This window comes from Cydia strobilella, chromosome 19 (genome assembly GCF_947568885.1).
Source record: "Cydia strobilella chromosome 19, ilCydStro3.1, whole genome shotgun sequence".
NCBI lineage: Eukaryota > Metazoa > Arthropoda > Insecta > Lepidoptera > Tortricidae > Cydia > Cydia strobilella.
Window position 1 is genome coordinate 8,001,152 of NC_086059.1, and position 16,784 is coordinate 8,017,935.

Genomic DNA, 16,784 nt, shown 5'->3' on the forward strand with positions numbered 1-16,784 from the left:
CAGGATTCAATGTACGCCCTCGCCGTAAATTTGTCATTTTGCTCCCTTGTGACACAATCTACTATTTCACGTTACCTATTCGGAAATGGGCTTTGACAAATAGAGGTAATCATTTTATAGGTTAGGCAAAAAAAATAATCAAATGAAGTGGTTTTCCGGTCCCTGAATGGTATTGAATAGTAAATACTGTAAATTGGATATCGCCTTTCAATGTACGCCCTCATTATTCAAATATGTATTCACGATTAAAAAATCAAATGTCTTTTATATGACGTTTCCGATAGGTATTTATATTAATTTATTAAAAAAATATTTTATTTTTATACTGTTGAACATGACGACAAATAGCCAAGAAAAACGCCTATAGAATATTATTGGCAATGCTGAGGCACGGCCTCCAGAAAGGTATATAATAGGTAAAAACACTTAAATATAGCCCGTTTAGCATGTGTGTGTGAAGATTGTCAAGGGAGCATGAAGAAAGTTGTACAATATTTCATCTATTTATGCTAAATATTATCACGACATTTAAACCATAATTGGACAGGATCAATCGAACTTCGTACCGAAAAGTATCGTATGAGCTTGCAGAACCAATTTAGAATGCTTTGACGAACACTACCATACATTACTACGTTTATTTAGGATACAGGGCTCATGTTTTATTTCTTTATTTAAGTTACAATTTATACCGGGTGTTTCCTGTAACAGGAGCATTAAATTAAGCTGTAGGCTGTTCTCCTCAAACTGACCAACATTTGTTCAGCAACTTTAAAGTTTATTCTAAGACGCAATGTATTGCAAAATTTGTTATGTTTAAAGGGTGACAAGCAACGTCAAACACACAGATGGCAGCGTACATTGAAAATAATATTTAATTAGTATGAAAAAGGTGTAATCTACAAAATTCATAATTTTAAAAAGCCTCCGGTTTAATTTATTGCTCCTGTTACAGGAAACACCGTGTATATTGCCTAATCATTGATTAAATATTGTACAAGATAATTAATCTACAGTTAAAGATCTAAAAGAGCCGGAAATGCTGATGTAGTCATCACTGAAGTAATCTTTCGGCTGTTTGGATAGGTTCATCGTTGCGCGATTTCCTTCTTCCATCCATTCTTTGTGCTCTTTTGAGAATAGTTCATTAATGAAAGTTTCTGTAAAATACAAAAAGTAGAGTTGAAATTAAGCGGCCAAGACTTTGCCTAACAATTGCTTACAGCAAATAAGTTGAAAACTACAAACAACAATTTTATTATAATATTTTATTTATTGCTAAACATATGAAATTTATTTTTACTCGTAAGAAAATGAATTGAGACTTAAATATAATTATGTTAAGTAGGTCCATCTAATGTCATAACACTTTTTGAGCGCATACGGCATGATTCTAATTTTAATAAACATCAAAAATTTTATGTCTATACGACATGGATCGGATCTGCCAGTGTCAAAAGTGACGTATCTTCAAATAAAAATGTCACTTTTGACACTGACAGATACGAACCTATCGAGATAAAAATTTAAAGTTTATTAAAATTAGAAACAGACCGAATATTCGTATACTTATAGAACTAGGAGGATATAACCAAATGAAGTAGTAGTTATTAACAGGCGTTCCCCTCTGTCGAAAATAGATGGCCAATGGTCATAAACAATGTATGGACTGACGTGTATCTGACATGGCTATTTTTACGTTACGTATACATTTAACGTCCCCTCCCCCACAAAAATCGGCAGACTTTTTGTACAGAAAATTACAGACGTTAAATACTCCTAGTTATAGGAATATTTTCTACGGCAAGTGGAAATAGGTTTTTGTTTTACAAGGGGGCAAAGTTGTTGTCCTCGTGCTAATATTGACATCCAACCAAGCAAAAGATTCCAAAATAGGACGTAAGTTCAAAAAGTGTAATTTTGAGTCTTGCGAAGGTTTCAAGGTTAGAGGATTAATCAAACTTTGCCACCGAGTGAGACACAAAATTTTTCACCACACCCACGCAAGGAAAATACTAACTGTAAAACATTACACATCAAATACAAATTAACGCTATTAAATAGTAGTATTTGTCATTCAAAATCTTTAAGTGAAGAATTTTCATTACTTTGCCACTCTTGTGGATAAAATGCAACTTTCTTATCCGTTTTTGAAGTATCAAGAGAGCCTTTACGAGCTGGGGTGGTGAAAATTTAATTAATGATTGTTTAAATTGTTTTTTTTTTTTGCCACATGTATTTACAACTACAGTACTATTTAGTCTGCTTGATTCTTACCGTGCAATTCACTCAAACTCAGCGCATCACCGCCTAAGTCAGAAGGCAAGATTTCCTTAGGAACGAAGTTATATAGGGTGTCCATGTCTCTGTGCACGTGTAACCTGCCAGCAAGTTTTTTGGGTAGCAATTGCTTTGCAAATGTTACTAGAGCATCTGTTGCCTTCGACATTGTAAGCACATGCAGACCTTTAAGACGCATGCCGTACCCGTCCTGTAAATTTATATGGAACCAATAATATTTCACCGCATTTTTATTCATATAGTAGTAGTAAATCACTTTATTGTACAAAAAACAAATGTTAACATGAAATTCATATAAATTTAGGTACAAAGGCGAGCTTATCCATATAATGGATCTCTTCCAGCTAATCATATAATGTTACATTATGAATATTCTGCATTATCAAATGTTTATGTGCATTATGCAGAGCGCGATGTCACTATACAAAGGTGCAATTTTACTTGTAAAATTCTGCACTACTGAGTAGCATCCTAATTTTTTATACAATAAAAGGTGTTCATCCATACAATTTTTTTGTAGATATTTTAATAATTATATACGTCATCTACCGATCGGACAGCAGCCGCACTCTCATACCAAACTAGTCTTAGGCTCTGACCACGCTAACTTTGCAGTAAGAATGCCTACAAATATCCCTAAAAGCTTCATACTTGACGTAACACTTGGCGTGAAAACTTAGCGTGGTCCGACTTTGTATGTTACTATCTTGTAATTGAAGTAAGGTGCTATGTAGGTAATGTTCATGTTATTTGTCCGTTTTCTTATTCGTGTTAAAAGACTTATTTACTTTCATTATTGTCATTAACGGGTCTAACGCGATAAAATTTCATTATATTACCTTTTAACAGACGTTTCAGCTAGGTTGCACCAGCTGTGGTCACGGAAGACTGACGTCCCAGCAAAATGTCAATTGAGATATTGGTAAACAACGCTAAACTACCCGACATTAGCCAATGACAATAATTATGTGTACAAAACGCGAGAGTTTAAAGTGTTATACTTATTTACTTTACTATTACTTACCTTTAATATTGTTAAACACTGTTGGAGAAGAGTAAAATGGCGTGTAGAAAAAGCCAGTAGATCTATCAAGTTAACATCTCGAAAATCCAAAATGGCTACTAATCCATTCGGATAATCATGTGCCATAGCGTATTCACAGGTCTGAAACATACAATAAAATTTTGACAGTTTAATAGGTAAACTAGTTTTAATAATTGTTTTTGCGAAACTTGTTGAGGTTAAGCTAGCTCTATCAAATAAACATGTTTAGTAACTAAATATAAAAGTTATAGTTGGTTACCAAGACAATTATTATGAATTGTTTGTTTTGTTACGTTTTACTTTTTTTATGCCACGTCGGTGGCAACCAAGCATACGGTGGCAGGGAGCTCATTCCACAGCCGAAGCGTCCGCGGGAGGAAATTCCTTTTAAACCGCACAGTACGCGACCATTTAGGTGCTAGGGTGTGAGGATGAACAGTGAACACCCTGCAGATGGCACACACACACTTGTCTTATGTATTTGTAAAATATGATTTTGTGTGTTTGAAAATTTAAATGTTTTTTTCATTTCCTGACGTCTGGCCTCCGCTGTAAGCCGCACATTTGTTTGAAAATAAATAAGTAATAAATAAATAGAATACATTAACGTACAAAGGTGTGGAAATTACCGAAACTAAACTTCATATTTACGAATTATTTTGATGAATTTGATGTTTTGCTGACACTGCCACACTTTGTTGTTGCAAATTCTATGCAGAGTTAGCTTGGTCTGTCTTGAAATGGAAAGCATTAAAAAGAATAACTAGGCCATGTAGTTACGTATAGTAAGAACTGAAATAAGTGGGCCATAAAATTACGAAAACTATTGCAAAAACTTACAATAACTGCATACGTGACGAATCGTATCAGTAGATCGGAAGTCAGAGTTTTGGTATCCTTTACTTTGGATAAACTCACTCTGGAACCATCTTCGGTCACATCACGTAGATGTACGCTGTTACTGAAACATTACGATGTTGTTAATTCAGTACTAATCACAGGCAGTTTGCTGTAAAAAAAAACCGGCCCAGTGCGAGTCGGACTCGCACACGAAGGGTTCCGTACCATTATGCAAAAAACGGCAAAAAAATCACGTTTGTTGTACGGGAGCCCCACTTAAATATTTATTTTATTCTGTTTTTAGTATTTGCTGTTATAGCGTCATCATCAAATTTCAACTGGCTAGCTTCACTCGTCACTACACGTCGCACATATCAATGTGGTTCAGTAAGGGGGCGGACTGAAAATCAGCGCTGTGCGGTCAATTCCTGGTGAAGTGGCTGGCGCAGCATATGCTGAGCCCGCTCCTTTTGTCGCGCATGACAATTTTTTATGTTATTCGTTTCCTGTAATTTCTCTTCTGTTGTGTGGCAATAAATGTTTTCTTATTCTTATTCTTAGCTATCACGGTTCATGAGATACAGCCTGGTGACAGACAGACGGACAGACAGACAGACAGACAGAGACAGACAGACGGACAGACGGACAGCAGAGTCTTAGTAATAGGGTCCCGTTTTTACCCTTTGAGTACGGAACCCTAGAAAGACTTTAGTAGTGTATCATTAGTATCATTACTATGAGTGTTTTCACATTGCCCGAGCCGATAACGGATGCCGGATACGACTACAAAGAAGCAACAAGTTACAAAGTACCTTTTCGATTTTTCTATACATTAAATCTTTGTGTGTTGATTAAAACTTAAAAGGACTTGATGCCATAGGGCATTTTCTTACAGCTGTTTTTCTCCTGAGGCCATCCGACATCCGATATCGGATCGGACAACGTAAAATTAGGAATAAGAACGCCGGGCTTATTATTTTTCCTTTTGTTCACCAACTTCAATTATATTACTTATAAATATTTTTTTATTTCTAAAGTATTTTATTAAATTAATTTTTAAATAGCTTGTCTATTTTTGTATTTTAATAATAAACTATTTATTTAAGTGGTGTAATTCAGCCGATATAAACCGACTTAACCCATTTTGATATACAATACTTACAATACAATTTGTATTGTATTGTAGGTATATATCAAATTTATATTGTTACAATATACCTACATCAAATTGTAACTCAAAAAAAAAGGTTTTATTTTAATACATATAAATTTCGCCACTACGAGTAGGAGAGGTAGGTTAGGTACAATTTTTTTTTCTAATTTTTATTTTACCACTTTGTTGGCGTGATTGATTTATACATATACAAATTACAGCTATTTAGCACTAACGATCACGTAGCTGGGTAGACAATTGACTGTAAAGAAGGCAGAATAGAGAGCCTTGGTGCAGAAAATAACGACCTCATGTGGTCGCGACCCTCAGCCATGAGGAACCGAGGAAGAAGAAGAAGATTACGTAGCAAAGCCGCGGACGGACAGACAGACGGACATGGCGAAACTATAAGGGTTCCTAGTCGTAAGTTGTCGTCAATAGAACTTGCAAATAATGTAAACAAACTATACTCTGATTTGTAATTAGATTCCATAAAACTAACCTCACTTTTTCTCCTTTCCGTATGTTTTAAGAAACTTAACAAAGCTAAAAGGATACATCTATATATTTTTTTTAATGCTGGAGTATGTAAAAAAGAAATTTGAGTTTACTTCTTTACATATTTTCCATTATTACGAAAGAAAAAGGATCTAATTACAAATCAGAGTATATTTTACCTTAATCACTTCGTAATCTCGCCCTTTAAAAGGACAACCATGACCTTATCAACAGTATATACTTAAATATTTTATTTATATAAGTTTTTAGTTAAATTAAATGTTAATTCTTAATATTTCAGGGAAAACAACCTTCGTAAAAGTGTTAGGTTATGTGTCAAATGCTAACAAAATCTGTCATATTTGTTTACATTATTAAAGTTCTATTGACGATGACTTTAGTTGATTACGGAACTACAAAAAATGATTATTTCAAATTTGGATTACTGAATTTTCACTTACTAAGTTTTAAAATCCTCCGTAAAGTAATTGAAGTCCTTAAGAGTAAAGTACATGGGCCAAATAGTTCGTAGAGTACAAATTTTCTCTAAACGGATTTTAGAGCGTTCCAAGGATCCTTTGGAAACAACTAGAAGTTTTTCAAAGTAGGTATCAGCTGGAAAAAAAAATCATTTATTGAACCACCAGACCAGCAACCTCTCCAGCATCACATGATGATCTTAGACAGGTAAATAAAATGCGTGTCGAGTTTTGGATTGTTGATGGTGGTTTGTTATATCTGCGAATTGCGTATTTCATTTCGCGGTAGGAGAGTGGGAAAATTAATCAAGTGCCAATTAGTGCTAACCGGATCAGCACTAATTGAATAGCACGTTAATTCACGAAATAGCGAAGCAATTATTGTTGTTTTAATCAGATACCAATAAAGGGATCTAAACAGGTGGCAAACACTTGTAAATAATAGCTTATAAAAAAATATTCTACACTTACATTGATCCTTCTTGTTGAAATATTCCTGTTTTTGCATCCAATTTCTTAATAACTCTATAGCTTGTCTGATGCCTTCAGCGTTATCCATATTGCTTGTTTTCCTGACAAAGTTCAGTTGGTCGTACCTAAATTTGTAAAATCCTCCATGAGGTAATTTCTCGAGAATTTTCACCTCCATAATATTTTTTATTTTATATTAATTGATATACGTCGACCAACAGCAAAAGGATTTTTGCTACTAACTGTGTGAATGTCATGCAAGGTTTTGCTAAATAATAATGTCAAAATTGAAAACCTTGTCCAGAAGAGAATGTTTAAGTTTGCCTTCATCAGAGCTGTAGTTGTAATTTCAACCTTCTAGTTACAAAGCTTATGACAGTCTCTATTTGAGAGGATTTTTGAGATAAAATTCGGTGAAGATAATAATTTCAAGTGCCCCTAGAATGAAAACTTTAAAGTTAAGTTAATCAGTAAGGTACTCGTATACATATATAAGACTTTTAGTTTTAAAGTAAGTTTTTTTTAATTGTTTCCAGTAACTTTACATCACAAAATATTTGATATCCTAAATATATTCTTTAAAACTGGTTTCATATTTTTTCTTTCACCTAGAAATATCTGGAGTAGTAAACTAATTTATTCGATGTAATGGACACTTAACAATTATGTTAGATATTCATACAAGACACAAAACAATTATATCTTCATGCACATTAAATCTGACACTTAATGTAATCATGTCTATTGTATTTATTATTTATTTATTTTAAACTTTATTGCACAATATAACAAATTAAGTACAAATGGCGGACTTAAGGCATTCCAAGTTAACCATCAGGCTAAACAGAAACAGTAGTAGGTGCAGGCATAAAATAAAGAAAAACGCAGAATAGGTAACTTAAAACAAAAAAAAATATAGGGATAAATAAACACACTAACGAAAATAAACTTACATATACATACTTTAATTAAATAAACTTACATATATATTACCTTATTTCATGTACTCAGTGCAAAGAATACTATGCCTACGATGGACAACTAACCTGTGAGCTTGTCAAACAAATGCTTGCGTAACATGCGCTTCAACGAGAGCTTGGTTGGAGCTGTCTGATGTTGAGTGGAAGATCATTCCAAAGCCGGATCGCTTATTGTCTTAAATTTTGCCCTAAAATGGGTTAAATTAAGAGTCATAAGTAAATAGTTAGACAACACCAACACCACTAATCGTTTCAGCCATATTGCCATATACTTCGCCTTTAAGAAAATTACGATCTCCATAACGCAACTTCGGCAGTTCCACGTAGTACACGACCGTTACAACGTGGAAAACTATCAAACGTGCCGACTAGCCGGGAAACACTCTATTTACTGCCCAGACGTGAGTCTCGTGGTAAATAAACTGGTAGGTTAGGTTTAGCTGCTTAAAGTTAGCACCTTAGATAAGATGTCCGACAGAAATTTACTACTGTGATGGGCATCCGCATTTTGCAAAGAAAAGCATGTGTTAAAATAAAATGGATTTATCATTTAATGGAATATATTAATGCTAAATACTAAGGTGGTCCAAAATAAAAAAGTTATCAATATGTTTCGACAAGCTTCCTCTTTAAAAAAAAAAACTTAATGCTGCATGTGATACTAAATCAATTAATTTATAACATCTGTATGTAATTACCATGTTTAAGCAAATAAATATTTAATTTAATTTCATTTCATTTCATTTTGACACATCTCAGTGTAGTCATAACAAAATCACTATGTATCTGGGGGCACGGCCGTGCCCCCGCCAAGACGAGACAAAGGGCAAAAGGCAGTGCATATCTTTTCTCGGTTTTTTTATTCTATGTAATGATGTGGTTTTTACTTTCTATTCAGATCTTTGTAGAATCCTATAGCCTTGCCTGATTGGTTGGTGATTGCCTATAGTTTTCTAGGAAATTACTATTTTACTAATTACTCTTACAGTTAACCATTAAAGATGAAAAAAACATACTATTTGTTTCCTTTCCATTGCTTTTTAGTAGGTACTTGTAAAAAGCATCATTTGTACCATTTATTATTATTATTCGTTATAAAACCATAAATATGGTCAATTAATTGTTAGTATAAATATAGAATTTTCAGATTACTCGTACCTAATTTACTAATAGGTAAGGAAACTAGCTATTATTTTATTTCCAAGACCTACAACAGCAAAGAAAGTATTATCGTATCCGAGCGTGCTGAGATGCATTCTAGACAGAAGCTTGGCGTAAGTAATTGAATTTCATTTTCAGTGTTCCACGCAAAAATAAAATAAAACTTATAATACTGGGTTTATATTTAGGTAATACGAGATATACCTAGTATGTACGGGATTGTACTGATTGCTATGATCAAATTTACTTTAGAAATGACTCTAAAATGACCATACAATTGTCGAATTGAACTTTAGTGCGGAATACATCTTTTTCTCACATATTGTACCTATCGCTATATAAACTTGCTCGCAGTAATGAGTACAGTTGTGTACCTATGCAAGTGTATCTTGTATCACCGAAAATATTACATTCCGCATAATATACGAGTATGTGTGTATTAGCGAGTTTTTTTTTAACAAAACGCTTTTTGTTTTTTTTAAATAATAATAATAGGATCAATTGAGAATGACATATTTGTTTGATCATAATATTACTACGATGAACGATAAAAACCGAATTACATATTAAAAATTTTAATTTCAAAAATAACAGGATTTTAAAAATAACTAACTTAGCGGTTTCACTCACGTATTTTTAGTCACTCGCGCGACCCACATCGCGTAAAGTTAGTTAACTTAATATGTCTCACGATAGTTTAAATTCGATTTTAAAAGTAAATGCCTTTAAGTCACTAAGTATATTATAAACAATTAAGTAAATATAATATTTCGTGTACTTTTACAACCTTCTTTTACAGTATGGCCCTAAAATACGTTGACAAAAAAATTAAGAATACTTTTCTTACTTAGGTAAACATCTACAAATTGCCATAAAAAATTAAAATTACTATCATTTAACTAAATAAAAAAACCGGCCAAGAGCGAGTCGAACTCGCCCACCGAGGGTTCCGTACTTTTTAGTGTTTGTTGTTATAGCGGCAACAGAAATACATCATCTGTGAAAATTTCAACTGTCTAGCTATCACGGTTCATGAGATACAGCCTGCTGGCAGACAGACGGGCAGCGGAGTCTTAGTAATATTTAAAAAAACGTAGGTATTATCTTCAAAATAGCTTTGATACACAGACGCAGCGCAGGTTTGTAATAATTATCGACAAAATGTCGCAATAGAAATCTTTGTCAAGGAATTTTTGGGCCAACCTGTGTTGTCAATGGCTATTTTGGGAGCGGTCACGCTTTTATGGATATGTGCTAGCGCTGCAGTAGGTACCGCATATCCCCTGAAACAACTAACTTACAAATTATAGTATAACCCCAAGATTATTAGGTAGGAATGTCGAATTAGTTGCAATTGCCGGTTGTATTATAGGTACGTGACAGCGGAAACTAGCCATTACAAGCTAATTTCACCTAATCACAGTTGGTGCTTCATTTGCTAAACACACTCGCTGTCAAAAGTGACATTTGAATAGTGAATTATCAATGAAGTTTTGAGACTGTACTTGCCAGGGCCCACCCTGTATAGTGCGACATGAAATAGAACCAAAAAAAATTCATACTAAATTGTTGTCATGTTCATTTTAGATCAAAAATGTGACAGTTACAAGATATCGGATACGTCATTACCAAACTAAAATGGAGTTGGGCGGAACATGTTGCCAGGCAGAGTGATGGCAGGTGGGCCAAAATGTTAACGGAATGATGGCCGCTTTCAGCCGAAAGGAGTGCCTGTCGTCCGTTACAGTTGGCTCGTCGAGTAGACGACATCTGGAAGATTGTCGGTCACTTCTGTATGAGATTGGCTCAGGACCGGAATAAATGGCGTACTCAAAGAGAGGCCTATGCTCAGCAGTGGGCGATAAAAGGTTGATATAATGATGATGATGATGATGGAATGTTAGTTTAGATAATGTTCCTATCTGTACCTAGTCATAGTATGGTAACTCCATTCATAATAAGAAGCATCGAGCGTGAACTTCTTAGTGGATGTAGCATCATACACAACGATGTATAACATTGTAAGTACACGTGTTTTGTGTTAGAACTATAGTGTTCTAGTATTATATGACATTTTTATGAAATATACAGCGTGTAATTTTAATACAACCGTAAACTGAAACGAGGCTTAAGCTTAAGACATTTTTTTAATTTAACGGAGTGGAGATTTTATTTTATTTCATTTTATTTCGAGCGGTAATATAAGTAATGATACATTGCGGGCAAAGTTTCAGTCCTAAGTCCTAATTAAAGCAAATATGTAGTCTAATGAACCGTTGTCTTAATTTGTAACACTATATCTCCAGTAGATATCAGATGCATGATAATTAAGTTGTTATAAATTTTCCCACGCTTTGCCGTTTAGAGTTTTATTTCGCTATCTCTGTCAAAACGTCGACATACACACGATTTATATAGGTAGCATTTTTTTAAATCTCAATTAACAGCCTGTATATATAATGAAATACTATTTTGCTGTTTTGTAATTTACAGAAAGAAAATGAAGACTTGGCGATTAACTCAAAATTACTTCTAAATTCTGATAGAGGAACCTTAGAAAAGCTTTTCAATGACCTTGGCGTTGACCCATGTTCAGTAGACGACATGCTAAGGACTATTCATCAGTGGTACCAAAAAGAGCCACATTTGCCAGTAGGAGAGTTACGTGAGTTTATATGAAGGGTGACACATGGGTGTGCCACATGAAGAGAAAGTAATTTACATCCCTACTAATACTATAAATGCGAAAGTAATTCTGTCTGTCCGTTTGTCTGTTACCTCTTTACGTTTAAACAGTTGAACCGATTTAGATGAAATTTGGTACATTTCACTTGACCTCATTTTATTTTTTTAAATTTAAAACTTTATTTACATACAAGATATATACAGTGGTACTACGTAAACGAAATTAATAACTAGCTGAAATCTTAAATAGGCCCTTGCGGCATTGTACCAAGGATGCTGGCGGCATTTCCTCGCTGTATGGCAATGCTGATACGTTGTGCGAGGAAGCCGCCAGCTCTTCGGTCACCAGTTACGTCAACTTCGCGATTTCTGCAAACAAATTATTTTTTTAATAGTTAGAAACAGGAGAATTCTTACTGGATTTTTAGGTACTGAATTTATATGGCGAGAATCTCTTTCCGGTTGCAGTACTGTTTAAAAAAAATCGTTTCTATGCAAAAATAAAAATGTACTACATAATGCACACCCTAGTCTAGACAATTGTCTAGCTACCAATTCTGGCTTTGTGTGGTACAAAAATGTTTATTTATTTATATGAGCCTAGTGTCCCACTGCCGGGCAAAGGCCTCCCTTCTTCCTTTCCAAGTATCCCGGTCTTGACCCGTCTCCCACCAGTTCCAATGTTAATTATATTATTTTTTACAGATGACCAGTTCATTGCTAGGCTACTAGTAATGAGAAAGTTTAGTATAGAAAAAGTGAAACAAAAGATTGACAACTACTACACCGTGAGACCCAAGATGCCAGAATTATTGGAAAATAGAGACCTAATGGACCCTAATTTGATTAAGTATATAAAAGATGGTTTTTGGATAACGTTACCTCGAAAAACGCAAGAAAACCACAGAGTTACCATATTAAGGTAAAAAAAACCGGATAAGGCGAGTCGGACTCGCCCACCGATGGTTCCGTACTCTTTAATATTTGTTGTTATAGCGGCAACAGAAATATATCATCTGAAAATTTTAACTGTCTATCTATCACTGTTGATGAGATACAGCCTGGTGACAGACAGACGGACAGCGGAGTTTTAGTAATAGGGTCCCGTTTTTACCCTTTAGGTACGGAACCCTAAAAACTAGTGTGTAATATTAAGACACATGTGTACATACGAGATAGATCTTCTGTTTTTCATTGAATAAACAATTGCTAGTTTACGAGTATTCTATTGAAAATTAGTTTTACGTTAACACATTTCCAAGGTTAATTGATTTTGTTGTATAAAATTCTAATAAATTTAAAAGCACAATGTATGTATGCAAGTTATAAGTGATAATTTTTCAATACAAATTTCTGTAAAAACTATGCCAAAAAATCGTATTTTTAGATACCTACAGATACTCTCCTCAACTGTCAAACAAATTGCAATTATAGGTACACCGTGTTTTTTTTAATTTATGTTCAAAGACACCGGTATTCTACTTAACTCCATTTCGGAGATAATCAGTAAAAAAAATCTGATAAGGCCCCTACGAGCGTGTCCACTTGCCTTAGGGCCTGTTTACATATTGTTTAGTGTTTAGTACGAGTTCATACATTTAGCTAATAAACTTAAGTACCTACTATCTCGGACGATCGATGTTCGAAATGGCATTGATATGCCACAGTTTTTAATTGTTTGGTTGAGTTAAATATTATGCCCGAGTTACAACAACGCCATATGCAACATTCAATTAATGACTTTTCATACCAAAACATTTTTTTTAACTACATCCCTATGCCATGTATTTTTTTAAACGTACTTAAGTACCCCGAAGTTAACGGAATTCAATAAAAACACGGTGTAGATCCAAAATTATACGTTTTTATTACCTTAGTCTCGACATTTTTATTTCAGAGTACAATACAGGGAAGACATATCCGTTCTAGATTTTACTAAAGTGCTAACCATGATTGTCGACTATAGAATGTGGAACGACAGTGTATTAGGAGAGCAAGTAATTTTCGACTATAGCAATGTGACTTTACCATTGGCGTTGCAGTTCACTCCAGTATTTATACAGAGAGCCATTTATTATTTCACTGTAAGTAAATATTTTTATAAAGATCATGAACAAACAATACAAAATACTCAAACGTAATAAAGCCAGCAGATTAAAGTATGTCACACATAATAATAATTATGATAAAATAGTTTCCGTCAAAAACTCCATTTCCGGTAGGTACTTACAAGTGGAATTTTATTAAGAAAATCAAATATAGAATATGTTGCGTTTATTGATATAGTGAAATTTACATATTACCTGTATGAAAACATATTAACAAAAAACTTGTGCAATTAAACATTTAATACGGTTTATTTTAAATGTTCTACGTAGGTACAGGTTTTTATTTATTATTATTCAATTAAAAGTAAAACTAAAAGTAACTAAGAATAACAACTTATAAATAAATAAAAAATTAAAAAACAAAACTACTCTTAATTAAAAAACATCTAAATAAGGCCCCGCGGCATTGTGCCAAAGATGCTGGCAGCATTCCCTCGCTGAATGGCAATACTTATGCGCTGCGAGAGAAAGCCGCCAGCTCTCTGGTCACCGGTTGCGTCGACGAGCTTTTTGCTAAGTTCTTTATTAACATTAACACTAGTCTCTGCCTGCGACGTTGTGCGTGTAGAAGTCCTTAAATGTGTTTTATACTAACTTTGTACAGTTTGTACACATCTGGATAAACTTTACTGCCTATAATACAATATAAACATACATTTTACAGGAATGCCTGGGTCCTAATTTAAAGGGTATACATATTGTAAATCTACCTCCATTTGCCGAATATATTCTATCAGCGGTGAAAAAACTACTGAAGCCAAAAGTTGTCCAAAGAATACACGTTTACAAAAACTTACAAGAGGTTTTAGGAAAATTTCCAAAAAATATTATTCCTAAGGATTTGGGTGGCACTGATGATGTAACTTGCCAGGACATAGCCGGTAAGTAGATATATGTAACAAAATGAATAAGTACAGTGGCCAAATATACGGTGCAAAAAAATTAGGACTAATTTTTTTTTCTTACACATCTTTTACGAAATGTTAATTATTAAAAAATATAACCACAGTCAAATAAAACTACAGTCAAACTGAAACAAAACATAATATTGTCATAGCTTTGATACATGAACGCAAAGCTTTGTAAAATTATCAACAATATGCACATAACAAAATTAAAACTTATTTTTGACCACCAATCGTTTCGCATGCCAATCCTTTACGCTCCGTAGCGAAAGAAATGTAATTATCTCTGTCGCACTAATATGGTGGAGTGATAGAGAGAGAGTACCGTATCGTTCGCAACGGAGGGAACGATCGGCATCTTGGCTACGCACCCTGATGTCGAGATTGTCGAATCGTGTAGCTAACCGACGTATCTAACAGACAATTATACTGTTATTCAAATTGGTGAACTATTCTTATATTTTAATATTTCTGGTTAATTGTTTTTGTTTACTATATAAAGGATATTCACAGCCATTTGGTATGTATTTTGGAATAACCAATCAGTCATTTTAAATCTAGAGCAGTTCAAAGTCCACTCTGCATTGTGAAAGTTTTGGACGTTTTCTTATAATTTGTGAGATCAATATTTGTAATCTATTTAGAAAGCCCTTTCATTTGATGCCCCACATGGTATGTTTATAAGAAAACTTTTTTTTTGTACCGCCGACTTTATGACGTCACAGTCACTAGCCCCACCATTTCTGCGCTTGTCGTCTCATATTTTTGTATTTAGGACATTATACTAAATGCATTGATACCATACATATATCTGAGATGACTTGAACGGAAAGTAACCTAAAACCTGATTTGCCACCTTACTATACAGGGTGACCTTAGCCATTGGACAAACCCTGAAATCCCACGTAGGGTTACTTCTCAGGAATGCTCTAACGGTAATATTTTTTTGATTAGATCAATGGATAAAAAAATAAATTTTCAAATAAGTTATTCCAATTTCCAATAATCGACAACAAAAAGAAAAATACCGTATTAGTCATCGGCAGTGTTTTTGACAATTTGTTCGAAAATGTGCGGCAATGATGACATTTGTCAAAAGTCAAAATCTTATGTAGTGTCAAATAAAAAAAGATAATCAAAAAGGCCGAAGAAGGTTTCATATTATCATAGAGTAACTTATACTAGAGCGGTACTGTCATAGTAAATTTTGTAACCCCAGTAAATTCACTGCCATCTGTCGACACACTTTAAAACTAAAAATAAATATTTATAAAAATACGATAAAATGTATTTAAATATGGATAAATGTTTTTTTTTTATTTGCATTAATTATTTTTATGATTTTGACCCATGTTCTTTCACTGATATGCGTTAAAAAGTGTTAAATAACAAACGAAACCGTCAACGCCATCTATACGACAGTAGGCCAAAGCTAGTAGCGCCCTCTGAACGAGAATAAAATTTTCTTGATTTTCGAGGCACGTTTTTTCCTTAGACTGTATCCATCTATTACGGAGTTATATCTATCTTTGATATTATTTATTTCCTCAGGAGCTACTTACACATACAGGCTGCTCCAAAGTAAAAAATCGTAATTTGTTTACTTCTTCGTAACCACTGCACCGGTTGTTATGATACTTTGTATACTGGTTCTAAATACCCTAATGCGTATGTACATTTTGGCTTTGTCCAATGGCTAGGGACACCCTGTATAGCTTTAATGATATTTTCAAAACTAAACTATTATTTTTTATGGTGATTCCTTCAATGCACCTAAATTAATGTTAAAACTAGCCCGACAACATTAAGTGGAATTAACCTTTTATCTACATAAACAATTAAAATAATAATATATGCTTACAGATGCTTGGGAAAGGACATTAAGTTCTGCCTCGTGGAGAAATTTCTTTAAAAAACAAGATTTAATTCATACTGACGAAACCAAGAGAACAATAAAGAAGAATTTCCAGCAAAACTTTGGTCTCGACGGTTCTTTTAAAAAGCTTAATATAGATTAACCCCTTTATTCATAAAGCCTTACAATCCTCAATTAGTTAATTTATGTTTCTTTCCTTCCTGCAAAAACATAATTCAAAATGACAGATTAAGAAGAATAAGAAGAAGAATAAGACAAACAGTTATAGTACTTATAGTAATT

General features: G+C 33.8%; 2 protein-coding genes across 2 annotated transcripts; one reads left to right on the forward strand and one right to left on the reverse strand.

Moving 5' to 3' along the window:
• Positions 1-833: 833 nt before the first annotated feature.
• LOC134750148 (alpha-tocopherol transfer protein-like) lies at positions 834-6,958 on the reverse strand. Its single transcript, XM_063685268.1, has 6 exons — positions 6,788-6,958; positions 6,299-6,452; positions 4,187-4,307; positions 3,326-3,466; positions 2,278-2,491; positions 834-1,160 (listed from the first exon to the last, which is right to left on the reverse strand). Exons 1-6 carry the CDS (start codon positions 6,873-6,875, stop codon positions 1,006-1,008), a joined length of 873 nt encoding a protein of 290 aa, XP_063541338.1. The 5' UTR covers positions 6,876-6,958; the 3' UTR covers positions 834-1,005.
• Positions 6,959-11,409: 4,451 nt separating this feature from the next.
• LOC134750349 (alpha-tocopherol transfer protein-like) lies at positions 11,410-16,661 on the forward strand (the record flags this gene model as incomplete). Its single annotated transcript, XM_063685511.1, has 5 exons — positions 11,410-11,593; positions 12,319-12,535; positions 13,511-13,697; positions 14,386-14,602; positions 16,490-16,661. Coding segments are annotated over 5 exons (960 nt in total), but the record flags the coding sequence as incomplete, so codon positions are not given.
• Between the last annotated feature and the right edge of the window lie 123 nt (positions 16,662-16,784).

Coding starts and splice junctions, on each gene's coding strand:
- LOC134750148 (XM_063685268.1), bottom strand. CDS start 6,875: ATGGATAACGCTGAAGGCATCAGACAAGCTATAGAGTTATTAAGAAAT. Junction 2,492..3,325: donor AGTGTTTAACAATATTAAAG/GTAAGTAATAGT, acceptor ATAAATTTACAG/GACGGGTACGGCATGCGTCT. Junction 1,161..2,277: donor GAGTTTGAGTGAATTGCACG/GTAAGAATCAAG, acceptor TGTATTTTACAG/AAACTTTCATTAATGAACTA.